The sequence below is a fragment of the Ursus maritimus genome, unplaced genomic scaffold (assembly GCF_017311325.1).
Source record: "Ursus maritimus isolate PB19 unplaced genomic scaffold, ASM1731132v1 scaffold_21, whole genome shotgun sequence".
In the NCBI taxonomy this organism is placed as follows: domain Eukaryota; kingdom Metazoa; phylum Chordata; class Mammalia; order Carnivora; family Ursidae; genus Ursus; species Ursus maritimus.
The window spans coordinates 8,823,447-8,844,429 of record NW_024424564.1 but is presented as its reverse complement, the minus strand read 5'-3'; the positions used below and the strand labels follow the sequence as shown (position 1 = coordinate 8,844,429).

General features: G+C 38.5%; 1 protein-coding gene across 3 annotated transcripts in view; it reads left to right on the top strand.

Moving 5' to 3' along the window:
• GRIP1 (glutamate receptor interacting protein 1) overlaps positions 1-20,983 on the top strand; it is a 379,487-nt gene that overhangs the window by 215,267 nt on the left and 143,237 nt on the right. For all 3 annotated transcript variants that reach the window (XM_040637235.1, XM_040637234.1, XM_008684380.2), the window contains exon 3: positions 20,677-20,812. In XM_040637235.1, coding sequence (XP_040493169.1) covers positions 20,677-20,812 — 136 coding nt within the window. The remainder of the gene's footprint in view (positions 1-20,676; positions 20,813-20,983) is intronic.

Below are 20,983 nucleotides of genomic sequence, written 5' to 3'. Positions count from 1 at the left end.
AGATTGTATTTTTACATGAAATAGTGATGTTTGTTTATCCTGAACTGGCACTCAGTGGGTCTTCTTCTCATGAATTGTTCCTAAGAGTTAGCCTTTCTCCCTTGAGCAGCAGCACTCTGTGTAATGCTGGGCAACACTGGACCCTTCGTTCAATTGTCTGCACATTTACTTCTATTCTATTCAGCTAGTAAAATTTGAGAAGAGCAGGGAAGGGTACTAACAATTGTTGGGCATCTATCATGTACCAGTCTTATTTATTCAAAAGAGGTAGTTAATTATCTCAATTTTATGGAGGAAGAAATTAAGGCTTACAGAGGCTTAAGTGACTTGCCCAAGTTTATGCAACAACAAAGCTGGTATTTGAGTTTAGAATCACCTTAATCCAGAGCGCCTCATCTTTCAGCTGGGTACTCAGCTCATCTTTGCAACATGGTAGAAATAGTCTCTATTCCTGCTCATCACATATATTTACCACTCTTCTTCACAGTGAATTAACCACAAATTTGATAAGCATCTAACAGTGTTAAGAATTTTGGGCATAAGCAGTACCAAGGACAGAACTCTGAAGCACCCCACCAGAAGCCTTGACCCTCCCCCCATTGATATGATTTGCAGGCCTTGGTTATCATCCTCAGTGAGCTTTAAAACCACGGGCTTTGAGTTCACAGTACTCTGTTCTGTCCACAGGTTATCGTGAGAGATCTTTCTCAAAGCCCACTGAAAGATTCAATTATATATTTACATTATATTGTTTGTATATACACTGTTGTATGCCTTATTCTTCAGTGGTGTAATAATCCTTTCTAAAATTTTGCCAGGACATGCTGTTAATCCTAGAGATCTATGGTTTCCAGAGCCCTTCGTTGTAGAAATTAAGATGCTTACTCGTTCCTAGTCTTTCAGTGTATCTTTTATTTTTATCTTCATTTCATGGTCATATCTGTACATTCTTTAAATGCTGGGGGAGGTAACTTATCTGACTCTAGAAACCTGCTTAAAGTATATTTTAAACAGCCAAAGAATTGTTCTAATATCATTTTACCTCTTTCAGCGTAAGTTTTCTCATACATTAATTTTAAATTCTATCTTTTCTAGTTTAAGATCATTCTCCTTAGAAGCTGCTGGAGATGTGCATCATTGGAATTCAGTAGCCCAGCATTTCACCATGCTAAAAGTAACATTCACCCAGCTTCTACCAGCAGTAGACTTCTTTCCCGTGTTCTTGTTCTGGCCTAGAGAACTTGAAGAAATTCTTCTAGTTGTCCTTAGCATCTCCTATAGTTCTCACATGAAAAAAATTATCCATTTTCTAAAAAAGTATAGCCAAGAACTAGACTTTCTAGGAGCCCACATGAAGGTGGTAGTAATTTTGGTGGCAAGAACTCATCCACTGCTCTCAGGAGCAAGAGATGCAGGGAAGAAAATATTAGGAGTTTGCAAAAAATGAAATGGCAAGTATTTAAGTTATATCAAGGACACAGGATAATAGGAACATATATTGTTGATAGGAATATAAATTTCTTAGAAGACACTTTGTTAGCATCAATCAAAATGTTTAAAAATACATCCACTTTTCCCGACATTTCTGGGAATATATCCTACAGCAGTTCTCATCCTTGTGCACAAATATGTAACCGTAAGTTGCCTACTTAAAAGATGTGGTAGTTTTTGAGAATCATCCCCATTCTATAAAGAAATGCTTTGAAAAAATGTAAGTAGCCTCCCAACAACCACTATCACCATCACTCACTGCCTTGGAGATAGAGCATTATTAGCACTGGAGGAGGGTGGCTCTGGGGATAGGAAGAGACCTCTCCCAACTCTGGCACCTCACTGTTGAAAAGTGAAAACTGAGGGGTGCCTGGGTGGTGTAGTCGGTTAAGCATCTGCCTTCAGCTCAGGTCATGATCCCAGAGTCCTGGGATTGAGCCCCACATTGGGTTCCCTGCTCAACAGGAAGTCTGCTTCTCCCTCTCCTACTCCCCTTGGTTGTGTTCCTTCTCTCGCTGTCTCTCTCTCTGTGTCAAATAAATAGTCTTAGAAAAAAAGAAAAAGAAAGAAAAGAAAAGTGGGAACTGAGAGTGCTGAGTGGACAGGTGGGGTGTGGTTGAAAATGGGCAGGACTAGAAATAAAATGTGCCAGCAAATCCATATATACAGAGCTATTTATTGAAGCATTGCTTATTAGTGAAACAGCAGAGACAACCGGAAGTATCTATCAAATGAGGAACAATCACACAAATCATTTTAGAAAGTATGACCTATAGGCCATGTCATGAAAAGATCTCCAAGATATCGTGTTATATTGAAAACAGCAAGTTCTCATTGTGTTGTTTAATCCTATTTAGGTTCAATGTTAGTGTCTGAAAAGAGAATGGAAGTTTAGATATATATGTTGACAGTGGTTTCCTCTGGGATGAGATCCGGGAGGAATAGAGGGACAGTGTGGAAGGACACCCTCAACTCAGGCTTTGCTCCATATACTTACGTGTGATTTCAATCTTATACTAAAATGGGTAACACCTGAGTCATTTTTTTTAAGTACGATAATGACAAGAAGGAAAATTAGTGGATTAGAGCTACCTGGCAGAGCCGTATCTCGGTGGGCATACCAGACCCAACCCCACAGATGGAGACAAGAAGGAGGCATCTTTGCCAGCTGCTACTACAGAGTCAGCGACCTTATAAATACTTCTACATGTGTCAAGGTGATCTGCAAGACAGAACAACACAAAGGTGAGGTTGTCACCGTTCATATAAGTAGGAGAAAACAGAAGATTTGAAACAAAAATGATCACTGGTTTCAAATATCTGAAGTCTTATAGAAAAGGGGTCAATGTGTTCTCCATGATCCCAGAGGTATAACTGGAACTTGTATGTCAGAGGTCGGCAACCAGCATCATCCCATGAGCTCGGGGAAGCCTCTAGATGCATTTCTTTGGCCAGCAAATACCATGAGGCAGTGACTGTTGCTCTGCACTCTATTTCATGGCCACACCACACCCTACAGATCAGGTGGCACACAGCCTGTTTCATTCATTTATGACTTCTGATTAGTATCTGTATTTGGATTTTTGACCCCTGATATAAGGGTAAGTTATAGGAAATCAGATTTGGAAGCAACCGAAGGTAGAACTTTGTAAGAAGTACAGAAGGCAGTATACGTCACTGGTTAGGAACACAGGCTCTGGAGTTAGCCTGCCCTGTTTGAGTTCCAGCCCTGCCACCTACTGCTGTGGGGACTTTGGCTGGTTACGTTAAGTGTCATGCTTTGTGTATCGAATTTCCGATTGTGTGAAATGGGAGAGTAATGAAGTCTAAAGAAGTTAATGCATAGAGAGTGTCTATATTGGTTTCCTATTGCTGTGTGACAATATTACCACAAACTTAGTAGCTTAAAAATTTCTGTGGATTAGTAATCTAGGCACAGCTCCTCTGACCTTCTTTTTAGGGTCTCACAAAGCTGCAGTCAAGGTGTCAGCCAGGGCTGCAGTCTCATATAAGACTTGACTGGGGAAGGATCTGCTTCCAAGCTCACACAGGATGTTGGCTGAATTCATTCAGGGTTTCAGTTTCTTGCTGGCCATCAGCCAGATGCTGCCTTCAGCCCCAACCCAGTGCCTGCTTCCTCAAAGCCCACAAGAGAAGGAAAGTCTCTAGCAAGATGAGCACTACAGCTGTGTGTGCAAAATCACATACATGTAATCACACATATCCCGGCACCTTTGCCATATTCTGTTGGTAAGATACAAGTCAAAGGTCACACCCACATTCAAGAAAAGGAGCAACACAAGCGTTCATGATCAGGAGTTAGGGATCATAGAGGACCACCCGGGAGTCTGTCTGCCACAGCATACTAAGTCAGTCTGAGTCCATATAAGGAGTTTGATAAATGTAGTAATTATTCATTGAAACTATCTGAAGGAGACATAGGTAGCTTTCCGAGAATATTAGTTTCTCACACTGGGTATTCAGACAGGTGCTGGATGGTGTTTATAGGCACAAAGTGAAGAAAACCAAATGAAAGTAGGTCTTGAACTCTAAGATTGTCTGTGATATAATTCAGTCACCAGGCAAGGTGAAGAACTGCCCTCCTCCTTCAAAGTCTTCTCCAGCATCTTCCTGGCTTCATTGCTGCTTTTCTTCTGGCATGCTGTCTTTTTCATTTTTACCTGACTTCACCTGTTAAAAAAAAAAAGAAAGAAAGAAAAGGTTGCGGGGGAACTACAACATCCTATATGATTTTCTCTGGGAATTCTGAGTTGCTTTGGTTCCTCTTCAAAAATCAAGCTTTGGGGCTGGGGTGGGGAGGAAAGAAAGAAATATATTTTACCTTTACTAAGATTTGTAGAATCCCAGGCCCTATTTTCAGCTTCTCTCAAAGCCCTAAGCAGATTTGTGTACCTAGACTGCACAATAAAGGCCATATAACATTACTGGGTGTTTCCCAGAAGAGGGAGGGATGATAGATTGGATTTCTAGGTTCTCTCTAGATCATGCTGCTGACAAACAAGGGTTTTTACCTGTCTGATTCATTCCCCAGCTCAATCACATGCCTCTGCTATTTGTATAGAAGGTTTGGTAAACATGAACTTCCTGTGTTGGTAGCCCAGCTTTGGAGGAGAAAGAGTAAAGCAGTTCCATTGTGGTAGCACAGAATTCAGAAATGCGTTTTTTATGCCTGAGAAGTTACCAATTTAAGACCTATATAGCCTTGGATGTTGATTTCATTAGTGCATCTGCCAGCCCAACTTCTGCACCTAGCTTCTGAAAAATGAAGGAACTGAAGAACCCATATGTACCACACATGCAAACGTCCAAATACACCCCGAGTCGTGCCCCCACTGGCTCCTGACCCTGTTGCTCTGGGGAGAGTACTTGGGAATGACTGAGGCACTCTACAACCATGCTAGTAGCTAAATATTAGAAATACAATAACCATAAAGCATCCCTGTTATTTCCTTAATTTAAGCAATTTCCCAGGAGAGTGTTGAGGTGTTAATTGCTTCTGCACTTCTTTAGTTGACAGATGTGTCCTTTTTCACCTGGGTAAGAGAAGCAATTATTGTAATGCTCTCCTGGGCTTGGTGAGATATTCTTTAATGGGTTTTAAAGGCATTGGTAGGGCATTGTGCTTTTAAAAAGAAACTGTCCTTTGCTCTGTTCATACTTGATAACATGGGTGGGTATTGTATTCAGACCACATGATGAATCTGTTAACGGAAAGTATGTAGTGGGAGAAAAAAAGAGAGTAGTGATTTTTTTCTAGGAAATGTGTATCCAGATTTCAGATATGAAAAGAATATGTTCATATGTATGTGTGTGTATATATATATATATCACTGAGTTGAACAAAAATTAAAACAATAAAAAAAGAGTAAGCCTTTTCTTTAGATATTCAGCAGGGCGTATTTCTCATGAATTTCATCACAAAGTTGTTATTTTCTGGAACTGGTGTGGCCTTCCAAATGAGGATTTGGCAGGTTGTAACTTGATACAAATCAGTAAATATTCTTTTATCTGTTGTGTGAAAGTGACTTTCACAATCCATTTGAGCCACAATTTGTTTTAATGTTTCATACTTTCATTCAAGAAGAAAAAGAAAAGTAGTCTTAGAATTTTTTTATTAGAATTTGGAACTTTTTTTTTTGGTAAGTGTCACTTGGGCAACTTGCCAAACCAAGACAGCCCAAGTGAAGCAAAATGATGTAGTGGAAAGAAGGTTGAATTTAGGATTAGAGCACCTAGTTTTAAGTTCTAGCAAATGATCTGACTGATATGGTGTCCTTAGGCAAGTCATCTAACCTTGGAAAGCTTCAATGTTTTCGTCCTTAAGATCCTGGGTTTCCATGTGAGGCAACTCTTTAAGCTCTATTCAGATGTAAGGTGGTGTTACCAGAGGAAAATCTAGGTTTTGTGGCACCTAAAGCTTTTACAATTGGGGGGGAGGCAACTCTTTAAGAAAAAGAACTCAAAAATATCTTTTTCAAATTTTACAAAACCATGTGACCATGTGAACGCAATGAACCAGTTGCAAATATTTTTCAAGCAGTTGTTTCCTAATTAGCCCCAGGCTTAGAACCCTTGCCCTTTGTTTCGCTTATTATTACTAATCATATTTGTTACGACTTTTAATTGTTTAGGATCTGTATTTCCTGTATTTCTTACTAGAATATAAATTATTTGAGGGCAGGGGCTTAGTCTGTCTTGTTTACTGCTAGATAGCAAAGTGCCTAGCATTTAGCAAATTATCAATAACTATTCAATGGAAAGATGGAGGGAGGGAGAATGGAAGGGACAGAAAGGACTAACACGTTTCATATTCAGAGTGAAGCTACAAGGTAGTTGGGTAAGGTTGTGTTCCCTACGGTGACCGAGGTACTAAAACAGAGGACTGAACAGAGAGGAAGTAGTAATGACTCTGGTTTGTCTGTTCATTCCCTGCTGCTCACCCTAATGGGAAACCGTTCCTTCGGGACAAGAACATAGTTGTTTCTCATGTGGAGTGGAAGAAAAGAGTCGGACCAGGAGAGAGGCTAGGAGAGAAGTCTATTGTCCATATCAAGGTGGAGGAAGTCAAAGGTAGGATGTGGGAGCTGTCCTTGATGTGAGCAGCTCAGCCTCCTCCTGTTCTGAATTTCAGTGAGGTCTCAAGAGGGCTCCAATAAAACTCAAATCACTGCAGCCCTGCTGCCTGGCTTCTCCGTGGAGAGTCTACAGGGCTCCCTGGATGCCTTGCCTCTTGGTTGTCTGCACCCAGTACACTATTAGTTTTCCATCTGTTCCTTTATTTGAAACGGATCAAGTCTCGTAAAACAAGAGAAAGTCAAATAAATGCCTATGACGGCTGTAACAAAATGAGAGGGACTAGTCCCTGGCTTCCTGTTACTCCAGTGGCTTGGAGTGGCCCACCCTGGGGGTGGCCTTATTTTTCAGCTCTTTTCTCAGTGGCATTTCATTACATTCTTGTGTCTGTTGTTTAGCAATTACTTTATGATGAGTCTGAACATTTATAGCATTCAGTTATATGAGGATGCAGTTTTCATGTACCTAAAACAGGTACAAAATTCTGCATAACAAACTAATTTTCAAATCTCCGTTTCCTAGTCTATAAAATGGAAGTGTTATCTTCACAGAGTTGTCCTAAAGGTTAAATACAATCATGAAATGTGAGAACATTTTGAAAAGTATTAACTGCTTTAAAAGGATGGATCATCTTAAAAGGTATCAGAATATTTCCTTATTTGAATTCTCTATTCAGTCAGGCTGTCTGCCTCATGCTGGACTCATGGGTACTTAGATATCCATGGAAGGAGGAAGGCAAACAAGCTTAGCTCTCAGTCCCACTTTGCCCTGATTAGTTAAGAAGTCTGATTTCTTGTTGAAGTTTATCATCCATCCTCTTCCTTTTCACTCAGAATGAACACTGTCCTTCCAGTTATCTTTGAAGAAGCAGCAATGCTTTGGCAGCAATTAGCCCTCCATCCTGGGCCCTAGCTAAGCTACGTAACCCCCTGATGACTAGCTCTCACTAGCTGCTTATGCAGCCTCACCTGACATCTGTCTGTCTCCATGTCTTCCTTCCCTCCCAGAGTGCTTCTTTCTTCTCACGCCGCAGCTGAACAAGACCTGTCTGTCATCCCTTTTGTTCAGCTGAACTCCCAGACCAGACCATCTGATCGTTCTAATCCAATCCTACACAGTAGCTCTGGCTTTTTATATCTAAATAGTTATTCAACTTCAAACACTGGCCAAAAGGATATCCAGAAAGACACATAAAAACCCAACAATATCTCATTAATTTGCTAAGCAATTTTTGATACCTCTGTTTCTCCAATTATAAGATGGAAATGATAGTAATACCACAAGTAAATCACCTCAAGGATGAACTTAAACCTCTAACACATCCGTGGGCTGCAGGAGACTTTCCCAGGACCACAGGTTGAACTGTTACTCTTCAGGCTTCAGGCCATGCTGTGGACCAAACACACTTAATTGAAATTATTAGTATAGACGTCTGTCCCTTAGACATGTAGAATGTGAGCTGCAAAAGGTAGAGACAGTGATTATTGGTCTTTGAAATGCTAGAGCTCAAAAATATTTTTGAACCAAAATGGTCCACAAGTAGCTGTAAGAATGCAGTTAACTCCTGTAGGAGACCATTAGAATCAAATTAATTTCAAAATTAGCTGTGCCCGTTGTTTAAGATTAACTTGTAGAATCTAGTTTTCAGTTGTGTCAACAACTTTGAAAATGTGATTACAACCACCTACAAGTAAAAAGTCACAGAGAGTTTTCCCAAAGAAAAATTGCCTGGGGCTCTTAAAACAAGTGCAATCACTGGATTCTCTGCCCAGTGCCTTTTGCTGGTCCTTACTGATTCTTGGACATAAATGTCCACCACACAGACCATCCTGCTCAGGAAGAGGGGAAGTTTTACTGAGGTGAGTCACTTCCTGTTTCCGATAGCTTGCATATGGTTTCATTTTGATTATTAAATGACTACATAGGAATATAGGAATGATAGGTTTGGGCATTATTTGCTATTTCATAACTCCTACCTGATACATGCACAGAGTATAAAATGCCAGCCTAACAGCAGGTGTTGTTTGATTTTCACATTGCTCAAATCTGATGTGACTTAAGATCCTCATGGTTTCTCGAGGACAGGGATGTGGTCAAGAGCGCCCATGAATTCCCCTGAAATTGTATACAAAACTTCTCTGGGGAGGGAGCCCATGGTTTTCATTAGATTCTCAAAGCAATATATGACTCAACAAATGGTTAAATACCACTGCTAATTGTTTTGTCTTCTATTTGTAACAATCAAAATACAGTAGAAGATTAGTAATCTGCACACCTGGAATTTTTTAATATCCTAGTAATAATAATCATAACCATAATACTATGACTAACATATATATTGAACACTTAATATGTGGCATATTGTGCTGTATGTGGCAACATGTATTATAATAAATACAATAATTATTAATATATATTAATATAATAAATATATATTATACCATGTGCCACATACTATAAATGTGGCAGATATTATAATAAGGTAATTTAATAAATTCCTTATAAGAATTTTATCACTTAATTTTCATAACACACTAAGGGTAGGTACTCTTATTGCCCCTGCTTTAGAGAGAAGGAAACTAAGACCCAGCAAAATTAAATAATTTGTTAATAAGTTGTGACCCTGGGAAACTTAATACCAAATTTTGACAATTAAATCACTGATTTTGAGAAAGTGGGAAACTGGAAGAATTCTAGTTTTGCCATATTTTAAAATCAGTGATACTTTTTCTCGATGCTTTAGGAGACATATCGTATCTGAATCAGTTACACTAGAATCCACATCTCAGCTTTATCTATTTTTAAATCCTGATCTATTTATCATGTACTTTCAGGGGGCTCAGGGTTTTATATTCGGTACTGCGTATTTATGTCTTCTCTTTCTCTTGAGGTGCTCTAAGAAACATACGGATGTTAATCCAGCCATCCCTATCACTGTGTAAGATAAATACCAATCATAATTTTGTTTCAGGTGAATATTTGTGCTGGGTAATATTTATGTGCTGTACATCCTTCATATCACTACACAGAGGTGGAAAGTGCCAGAAGACTTTTCTCTGCAAGTCTGGGTGGCAAGAACTGAGCCTGAAAATACAGCCATTCATCACAGAAACCCAGCTTTGATCCCAGCAGCTTTGCTGAACCAGGGGTTGTTAGGAGGAACTTGAAATGAGTATTGGAAAAAGCATCTGCTTATTTCCTGAGGGGGATAAACTTCCTAGTGGCACCACTAAAAGTAATATATAGATAAAACTGTAGTGTGAGCAATAATATTCTCTCTAAAAGTAATACACAGATAGAGCTAAAGTGTTCTGGTGTGGGCCTCAATCCACCTCACTAAAGAAATGGTAAAAATAATAATAATAATGATGATCAACCAAGTAAGCTTAGGGAAATAACCCTGTCTACTGCTGTTCAAATTCTGCTCCTTTATCATTTTTGCTTCTGCACCATCCAACGATAATTCTTTTCACTGCAAGCCAATCAATGCTCGCTGCCAGGTCATAATTCCCTCTGTTGGGACTGATGCGCTCATTCATTCAGCAGGTACCAGGAATACCTACTAATATCCCAAGCACCATTCTAGGCACTGGGGATGCAGAGGGGGGAAAAACAAACCACTATCCTTATCACTAGCATTGGGAAATTTGTGACTTATGGTATAGTTTTCATCGGTACTATTTCCATTGCACTGTTTATATCTTTTTTAAGATCTATGTAGTTAATGGAACTTCAAGAAGTTAAGAGTTTCACTAATGCTTATTTTGCTCAATGTGCCTGTGGCGGTTGCTTTTAAAATGTACTTTCTCTTTTTATGTTACGGCTGTAGGGTGAAAGTCTTACAGACCACTCACTTTGTTTAAGTATGACGAAAACTATCCTAGCACTGGGTTTTTCCCTTGGTATTTAAATCACATTTTGCTTCTCTCTGTATGATATTATATCATATGACTGCCTCCTCTCCAGTGAAGAACAACAATACAAACTTCTCATTTTCCAGATTCCCTTTCTTAGTGACAGACATCAATATCCCCCAATCAACGAATTTTAATCCTTGAGGTCCTCGTGCCCCTCACAGTTCCTCGCTCTCCACACGACCGATTTGTCACTAACTCAGGGCAGTTATTCCTCAATATATCTGGAATCCATACCATCCATATAGCTATTGATGGATTTCAGTCTCTCACATGTTGCCTACCTGTCCCTAAAAACCCACCCTACCCTTATTGCTTTGCCACCTGTCCACATTCCAATTCCTAGCCTCCCTTATAGTTAAGTGTGGACATGGAACAAGTTCTTGCCATTGGAAAGTGAACAGAAGCAGGCAGTGTGGCTTTTAAGAAAGTTCTTTTCCCCCTCCCCCAGGCGAATGAAGACAAGTTAAAGTCCTAGGGCAGAAGTTTCCAAACTTTCTCAGTTGATAGACCCCTTAGTGTCTTGGTAATTTTTTTTAAAGGAGGTCTAGGCCAAATGAAATATCAATAATTCCATTTATTAAGTAGCTAAGTCCAAACAACATAGTACATATTGTATCCTAACCACTTGCTAGCAATTTGAAAAAATAATAATAATAATACTTATAAATTGAAAGAATCAGAACTACTTAGTAATGGTATGTGTGTGTTTGTTGGGCACTGCACAACTTCTCAAACTTTCAAATCAAATTAAACATTGATATTCTTATTTCCTATTCCACATTGATTTTTGCATGGAACTCCCTTTTTGTAAAACTCAAAACCTAACTTTGGAAAGATAGGACATCAACAAAAGCAGTGTAGTATTATCCAATGTTGAGCAAAACTACTTCCAGCTAGCAGGTGGTATTGTGTCCAACAGATATCAAGAATGGCTCTATGTTCCTCAAAAATTTAAAATAGTCCATGGTGGTCCTGTGAGTTCACTATGGAACCTTGAGGCATCTTAGTGAATAGTTTGGAAACCAGAGCCCTAGAAGATGACAGAGGCATAAAATGGAAAAGAGCATAAATCCCCAAACCATTATGTGGAGAGGAGCTGGCTGCTGATCACTAACACCCACCTTAGACTCGTATATGAGCAGAAGAAACTTCTGTTGTGGTTGAGCAATTATTCATTTTTTTATTTGTTGTCACAACAAAGTCTAACTTAATATATTATTTTACTGCAGTGGCTTGTAATGGTTCTTCTTGACCCAAATCTAATACCTTTCTCCCCAATACTTCATGCCATTATTACCAAGTCCACTGCTTTATACTAATAACAGGCTTACCTTTCCTAAAACTTAAATCTGAGCACTTCCTTTGTTTGCTTCCCAGTCTGTTTTCTACCAATCTTTCCTCATGCAAAAAACCTTAAATCAGTATCTCTCAATCTTGACTATGTGTTAGAATCACCTGGGGAGCTTTAAAAAATAGCTATGCCCAGTTTCCCACCTGCAAGGATTTTCATCTAATTGAAATGGACCAGTTCCTTGAAAAGCACAAACTACCACAACTTACCACAATATGACATAGTTAATTTAAATAGTCCTGTAACTATAAAGGAAATTGAATTTGTAATTTAAAACCTCCAAAAGAGGGGCGCCTGGGTGGCTCAGTCGTTAAGCATCTGCCTTCGACTCAGGGCGTGATCCTGGCGTTCTGGGATCGAGTCCCACATCAGGCTCCTCCTCTGGGAGCCTGCTTCTTCCTTTCCCACTCCCCCTGCTTGTGTTCCCTCTCTCGCTGGCTGTCTCTCTGTCAAATAAATAAATAAAATCTTTTAAAAAAATTAAAAAATAATAAAAAAATAAAACCTCCAAAAGAAAAAAAAAATCAGATTCAAATAGCTTCATTGAAAAATTACACCAAGTATTTAAAAAAAATAAACACCAATTCTGTATAATCTCTTCTGGAAAATCGAAAAGGAAGGATGTATTCTCCAATTCATGTAATGAAGCTAGTATTATTACCCTGATATCAAAACCAAAGATAGTACAAAAAGAAACTGCACATTCTATCCCTCATGAATATAGATGTGAAGAAAATCTTTACCAAAATATTAGCAATAGAATCCATCAGTGTATAAAAAGAATTATATATAATGAGAAAGTGGGATTTATTTTAGGGTTGCAAATTGGTTTAATATTAGAAAATCAGTGTAAGCCACTACATTATCACTTTAATTTAAAGAAGAAAAATCACATGATCACATCAACTAATCAGTGCAAAAAAATTGACAATATTCATACTCATCATGATAGAAAAAAATCTCAGAAAAATAGAAATAGAGGGGAACTTCCTTGGCTTGATAAAGAGTATCTACAAAAACCCACAGCTAACCAAATACTTAATGATGAAGCACTTAATGTCTTTCCCCTAAGACAGGAGAGAAAGCAAGGATATCCACTCTCACCACTCATGCAACATTGTACTAGAAGTTCTAGCTCATGCTTTAGGCAAGAAAGGAAAATAAAAAGCATACAGATTGGAAACAAATAAAACTGTCCTTTTTTGCAGATGACACCATGGTGTACATAGAAAACCCTAAGGAATCCACAAAAAAAAAAAAAAAAAAAAAAACACCAAAACAACAACAAAACCTACTTGGACTATTAAGTGAGTTCAGCAAGGCCACAAGATACAAGATAAATATACAAAAATCAATTGTATATTTATATACTAGCAATGAATATATGTAATTTTAATTTATATGTAAATTAATTTATTTTGTAAATTAATTTATATGTAAATATAAATTTATATGTAAATATATGTAATTTTAATTTATATGTAAAAATTAATAACATAATACCATTTGCAGTTTTTCCACCAGAAATAAAATACTTAGGTGTAAAACTAATAAAGTGTGGATAGAACTTGTATGTTGAAAACTACACAATGTTAATGAATGAATCAAAGAAGGTCTGCGTAACTGGAGAGACACAACATGTTCATGGATTCGAAGACTCAACATAGTAAAGATGTCTATTCTTTCCAAATTGGCAAGGCTTACTGCAAGTCCTATCAAAATCCCATGAAAAGTTTTTTGTAGATATAGACAAGAATATTCCAAAATTTATATGGACAGGCAAAGAATTAGAATAGCTGAAGTAATTTTTAAAAAGAACAATAATGTAGGAGGAATCAGCCTACCCAATTTCAAGACTTGTTATATAGACCCAGTAATAAAGACTGTGTGGTAACTGTGGAGGGATACATACATCAGTGGAACAAAATAAAGAGTCTGGGAATTGACTGATTTTTGAAAAGGTGCAAAAGCGATTCAGTGGAGGAAAGACAGCTTATTTAACAAATGGTATGGGAGCAATTGGTCATCTATAGGCCTTTGCCCTCAAAAAAATATATGAATCTTTGAGTAAGTCTTACACTTTATATAAAATTTAACTCAAGATGGATCATAGACTTAAATGTAAACCATAATATTATATAGCTTTTAGAAACTATAGAAGAAATATAGGAGAAATTTTTCAGGATCTAAGGCTCTGTAAGGAGTTAGACTTGATGACAGCATGATCCATAAAAGGAAAAATTGACTAATTGGACTTAAATTAAAAATGTTTGCTCTGCAGAAGACCTTGTTTTGTGTGTGTGTGTGTGTTTAAGATTTTATTTATTTATTTGACAGAGAGAGAGACAGCCAGCGAGAGAGGGAACACAAGCAGGGGAAGTGGGAGAGGAAGAAGCAGGCTCCCAGTGGAGGAGCCTGATGTGGGGCTCAATCCCAGAACGCCAGGATCACGCCCTGAGCCGAAGGCAGACGCTTAACGACTAAGCCACCCAGGCACCCCTGCAGAAGACCTTGTTAAAAGGATGAAAAAATCTACAGACTGGGAGAAAACATTCGCAAACCTCATAATCAACAAGGGATTAGTATCTCGAATATATAAGCAACTCTCAAAACTTAACAGTAAAAAAGTAAACAATCTAACTAGAAAATAGACAAAAGACATAAAGAGACATTTCACCAAAGAGGAATGCAGATGGCAAATAAGTACATACACACACACAAAAGTTCAATATTTCCCATTAGGGGGGCACCTGGGTGGCACAGCTGTTAAGCATCTGCCTTTGACTCAGGGCGTGATCCCGGCGTTATGGGATCGAGCCCCACATCAGGCTCCTCCGCTATGAGCCTGCTTCTTCCTCTCCCACCCCCTGCTTGTGTTCCCTCTCTTGCCAGCTGTCTCTATCTCTGTCAAATAAATAAATAAAATCTAAAAAAAAAAAAAAAATATTTCCCATTAGGGAAATGATTCAAATTACACAAAAATTAAAACCATAATTAGATATTACTGACACATCTATCAGTATCACTAACATCAAGTACTGGACAGGATGTAGAAAAACTGAATCATTCATCCACTGCTGGTAGGGATATAAAATGGTATGGCTACCTTGGAAAACAATTTAGCAATTTATTGGAAAAGTGAATATGGAACTACCGTATGACCCAGCAATTGTACTCCAGGACATTTATTCCAGAGAAATGAATATGTTCACACAAAAACCTGTGCGTGGCTTTATTCATAATAGTCCCAAACTAAAAACAACCAATACATCTTTCAACAGGTAAATGGTTAAGCAGACTGTGGTATATCTATGCCATGGACTACTACTCAGCAATAAAAGGAAAAAACTATTGCTAGAAATTTATACAGAATGTAAAAAGTATAGAAATTTATACAGAATGTAAAAAGTCAACAACAAAGTTTTCATGCTATATGATTCACTTTATTTAACATTCTTTAAATGATGAAGTTATAAGCATAAAGAATAGGTTAGGGTTTGCCAAGGGTTAAGGAGGTGTCAGGGGAGGAGAGAAGTGGGTGTGGCTATAAAGGGTAAATGAGGGAACTTGTTATATCCTATCTTGACAGCATCAATGTCAATATCCTGCTCGTGATACTGTATTACGGTTTTGCATGATGTTACCACAGGGGAAAACAAGATAAAGGGTATACAGGATCTCTCTATAGTATTTGTTAAAACTGCATAAGAATCTACAATTATCTCAAAATTGAAAGTTTAATTTAAAAAATTCCCCTCAGGGGGTATTCTGATGGTTTGTTCTGGGTTGGGCCCAGGCGTTGGTATTTGAAAAGCTCCCCACATGATTCTAACATGCAGCCAGATGGACAAAGTGCGAATTGAACTGATGGATAGTCTCTCCCCAGAACCCATGTAATCACTTACCATTTACTGTTCCTGTGCCTCTAACACCTTTCCTTCTCCATTCACTAAACTGAGGCCATCTTCAAGATAACTCTTCCGAAGAGCCATCCAGAGCGCTACTTGCCCAGTCTGATTAAGGGTCCTCCCAGGCTGCACCATGACAGCCCGTTATTTACTTTTATCATAGCCCTTATCACTCTTTGTTATCATCCCTTTTTGTCTCTCCCCGCTTTCAGCAACTATTGGAATTGTCCGCTTTGTGATTCCCTGTTCATGTAGTCCCTGAATTTTAGAAACCTGCCAAAAATTAGATTAAGTCTTTTTTTTTTGGTCTAAGCCTAATTATATTTTTTAAAATAAGCCATGAAGCAAGAATGTCCAGATGCCAAGAGTTTTACAGAACAAAGTATGATTCTTATGCCATACCGTTATTTTATGCAAACCAGTGTTACAAAACACTAAGATGGTCTCATAATGGGTTCTGAATGCTCTATGTCTATGCTAGCTACTTCTTTTCTTTTTCCCCTTCCTTCCTTCCTTCCTTCCTTCCTTCCTTCCTTCCTTCCTTCCTTCCTTCCTTCCTTCCTTCCCTTTGGTAAAGCCAAGAAGATCCAGACTCTGACCAAAGTCTGGAAGGCAGACACAGAGGCTTTGCCAGCCTTCCCACTCCAGGCTCATGCTTCCAGGGTATCTGGGGAGATACAATTAGTAGCATAGCATCCAGTCATGACTCCAGTACCTCATTCAGGTTGGCATCATGGACAGGCTGTCTATATCCTTTCATAGCAACATTGAACAGGTATACCTTGGGACCACAGTTTTTCACAGAATCTTTATAAGGATGCATGTTCCATTTTTGCAATAATATTAAATATATCTTGTGTCCAAAAAATCTTATTGGCATTTTATTGGTATTATGAACTTCATAGATTAATTTAAGGAGAATTGACATATTTTTTTTTAAAGATTTTTTATTTATTTATTTAACAGAGATAGAGACAGCCAGCGAGAGAGGGTACACAAGCAGGGGGAGTGGGAGAGGAAGAAGCAGGCTCATAGCGGAGGAGCCTGATGTGGGGCTCGATCCCATAACGCCGGGATCACGCCCTGAGCCGAAGGCAGACGCTTAACCGCTGTGCCACCCAGGCGCCCCAAGGAGAATTGACATATTTTTGATCTTTTGTTCAGTTTTATATCTCCAAAGCCTAGAATGATGCCTAATATATAGTAAGTGCTCCATTTTTTATTGAACGAATAACTGGGGTGCTTTTACATTTGCTCTGATCTTATGTTCCTCAGAAGTGTTTTTGGTGTTTTCTTCATGTAAATCTTGTATATTTTTCATTAAGTTTTTTCCTAGGAATTTTATTTTTTTGGCTATTGTAAATGGTTTTTTTTTTTTCTTCTATGGTAACTTCTAACCAGCTATTTGTTTATATAAAAGATATAGTTTTCTGCCCATTAATTTTGTAACTATCTATGTTATTGAATTTTCTTGTTTGCAAGAACTTTTCATAATTCTCTTGCTTTCACCAGGCATCACTGTTACTTCCCTTAAAGCTTTCTGGAGTTCAGTAATTAAGAGGATTGCATTACAAATCCAAGGAAAAACAGCAAACAACTAAATCCCATTCTATCAGTGTGATTCTTGTTGGCTATGTTGACTGAGTACAGATACAGATGTAAACCTGCAATTGCTTCGCTAAGATAATTAAATATGGTGATGAAGGAAAACGTCTAATCCAGAACCATCTCATTCCTTGCCAATTGGGCATCATCTGTTCCCTGTGCTGCTTGCTAATTTGGGGATGCTACAGTCTTCTGTACATGGTCCTCTTAATTTGGGGAGGGATGTTTGCAATTTAAATCACAAAGAAAGAAATTGTCACTACATATTGACTTGCCTACGTTCCAGTGTTTCACTGCAGAGTTTTGTTCAGTAAGTTCTGATATATAAGTGAACTCATGCAATTGAATGCATCTGTCATCATTTCTCTTTGCCATTAGACCATTATGCAAACATTAAACACCAAAAAATACATAAAATGATAGATTCATTTGATGGAGAGTGCAGATTAGCAGGGAGTAAACTCCAGAAGCATGTTCCTCCCTCTCCCAGCTGCTTCTTTTCTTCTGTTCCTTCGAAATACCTGTAAAAGATTTAGTCAATCTTTTGAGGGATACTTACTGGCAGTTAACATTCTCCTGATTCAGCGCATTTTCTTGCAACAATATTCTATCTTTACTCCTGAGCTTTGCCTAATTTAGATTCCTCCTTTAGTCTGTTCTGCTCAGCTAATCCTGATCGATAAATACAGACAGATTAGACAGGAGACAATTTGTGGAATAGATGTTGCATTTGGAACAGCCAGTCTTCACTGTACATTGTAGCCAAGACCGTCTCCTGTGTGGCCACCTTACCCCAGACCACACTCGGGCATGGTGCTCTGTGACTCATTTGCCTCTGTGACTAGGCTGGAAGCATCTGTGACTTTTTTTTCATCTTTGAGTTTCTTGTCTGGCTCATAGTAGGCGCTCAATAAATGCTTGAATCCGTGAATGCCCAAATTACTCAATTAACTGACGCATCAATATTTTCTTTCCTTCATGTTATTAAAATGAGCACTTGGAGAAAGATTTGAAACATTTTAAAATAAGAGGGTGATTGACTATTACCAGTTTAAAAAGAAGCTCAGGTGGATTTATATTTTAACGAGAACAAATTAAACTAAAGGAATTGAGCTTTTTCTAGATTTCCAGGATTCAGCCAGAAGCCTGGGTCCCTTCTGGAGAAAACTGCATTGTCCACATCTCATCAGTCTGTACCTATATACTGGTATCCCATTTTATGCAGGAAACATGTTCTTGAAAACCTGAGTAGGAATGGTCTTCTTAGTTAAAACTTATTTCTCCCTTGCCAGTTATTACCGTTTTATAGTTGCCTTGCCTCTTTGTACATTTCTGATCGACCCTTGAGATAGGCCCTTAAAAAACTATGCTTCCAATTCTTCGAGTAAAGATCTATGACCAAATGCTTAAATATACAGGATCAATCTATGTATTTAAAGAAAATGTGAAGAATTCTTTTGTTGGGCAAAATCGTTGAGCACATTATGTCTCTATAATGTGAATAGTCATCATGAGTTATGTAATTCTCGTTACTTTAATTATTTAACCTAATTTTTAAAATAATTTATACCTAGCCTTCTGCCAAGAGGGACTTACAGGGATTGTTTGTTAAGTCGACCTCTTTAAATATCAGTTGGGCCTCTTTATGTTGTTATGGGAGGTAGAAGGGGCTGTTTTATTCTGATTTAAGGGGATACAGGTTAAATGCACACAGTGATGGAATTTTGTTTCAGATGCTTCTGGTAAATGATGGAAAAGGCCCTGTGCTTTTATGCACATGACAAGAATTTTGATCCTTGAATTTCGATCGTGATTTGGTCTCTCATACAAAATGCAGTGAATGAAGCTGACATCATTCACACTCCTAGACTCTTCCTTGGCTTCTACTTTAAAGAGCAATACTGCTCACATATGCAGGATCGTGAGTCTGTCACGAAAAAGGTGGTGTTCTGGGGTGCTAAGGTCACAGGAATCTTGAGAGCCTTGCCTGGAATGATATTCAATACATTGGTGAGGAAATTAGCGGCCTTCCCCCTCGCCTTCCTTCCTGGAATACTCTGTTCTCCTTCCTAGATCACATGAGTGATGATTTCCTTCCCTAACATGATTTGAGTTTTTTCTTTGGCTAGTGGGATAGTATATCAGAAGCAACAATTTAAAAACTTTTATGGTAAGCATTTGTATAGATTTTCGAAATAATAATTAACTCTGTAATGTGTAATTAAGGAAGGGGAAGAGGTGTGCCAATAACCTTTTTTGGTTTCTTAACTTGGAAGAAGAAAGTCCGTTCTTGCTTTTTAATATGAGTGTCTTTGATGTCCTGGAAGATCATAATTCCTGAAATTTGTAATGTGATTCAGGAGGAATTAGAAAACTTGAGTTTCCCCATCCCTATCCAGAAAGTGTGTATGCAGAGAGGGAATAACATAACAGAGAATTTGAAAACAGTGTTTATCATAATTAACCTCTGGATAGGTCAGTGTTGACTCTACTCATTTTTACTTCTGAAAGAAAGGATGTTCTCAAAGTTTTCTCACCTTCTGTTGTGCCTAAAATCAGAAGATTTGGGTTCCCTCTTGGTATATAGACACAGTCTGGACAAGATCTGTGAGATCTTCAAATTTTGAAAATAGAGAATGAGGGATTTATGGCAGCTACCTGGAGATTCTGAGGACCAACCCTGCCTTACCACATTGTGACACATGCTGTAAGAAGTGATGTGAGTTGTTGCGCGAAGCCATTGTACTTTGTTTCCTGAAAGACAAAAAACCAGTAGAGTCAGTAACGTTTTTCTTAAACCTGTAGAAAGCTTTCTTCTCTTGTGTCTGTTGGCTTATTCAGCTGAAATGTACCAAGAATTTGGAGTTTGCTGCTGCATGATACATGTTATTATTTAAAATTAGTATTGTTGTATTATTACTTAACACTCTGTTCTAGGCCCTTATATTACAACTGTCAATTGTTCTCTTTGGAGTTGCAAGGAGAGGAAGTCACTTGAGAATGGGCAGAAAACAAAGGGCAAATATTGTCATTTGCATATAAGCCATGTTGGACTCTTTATTGTGAACCTAGAGTGAACTACCCCACTGGTACCCATTTTAATAACCTATAATGGAATATCTGCTTCCGCTTTATCTACATGCACGTCTTTATGAGATACTCTGCAAATTGCGATGGAGAAGAGCCCACTGATCTTTTCTCGTAAAAGAAAAAGTGGAAAGAGTTTCTGGGAAGGAGTCCCTTCACCAGGCACAACGCCATCGCGTGCTTCGACTCTCATTTAATAAGGCAAATGCTTTTCTTTTTGCAGAGGAATTCAAGGGCTCCACCGTGGTCGAACTGATGAAGAAGGAGGGCACCACCCTTGGGCTGACGGTATCAGGCGGAATTGACAAGGACGGCAAGCCCAGAGTCTCGAACCTTCGCCAAGGAGGAATTGCTGCTAGGTAACTGCATCTCGGGGAAATGTAGGAAAAGGAACACAGGGGGGTAATTAATGCAAAAACTGAAGCTCCATCTGGAAAGGTCACTGATAAATAAATGACAGCTCCCATCTGCTGGACAGAAGCACACTGCGGCATGTTTCGGAAGATTTTCTGGCCTGAGCCAAGTCACCA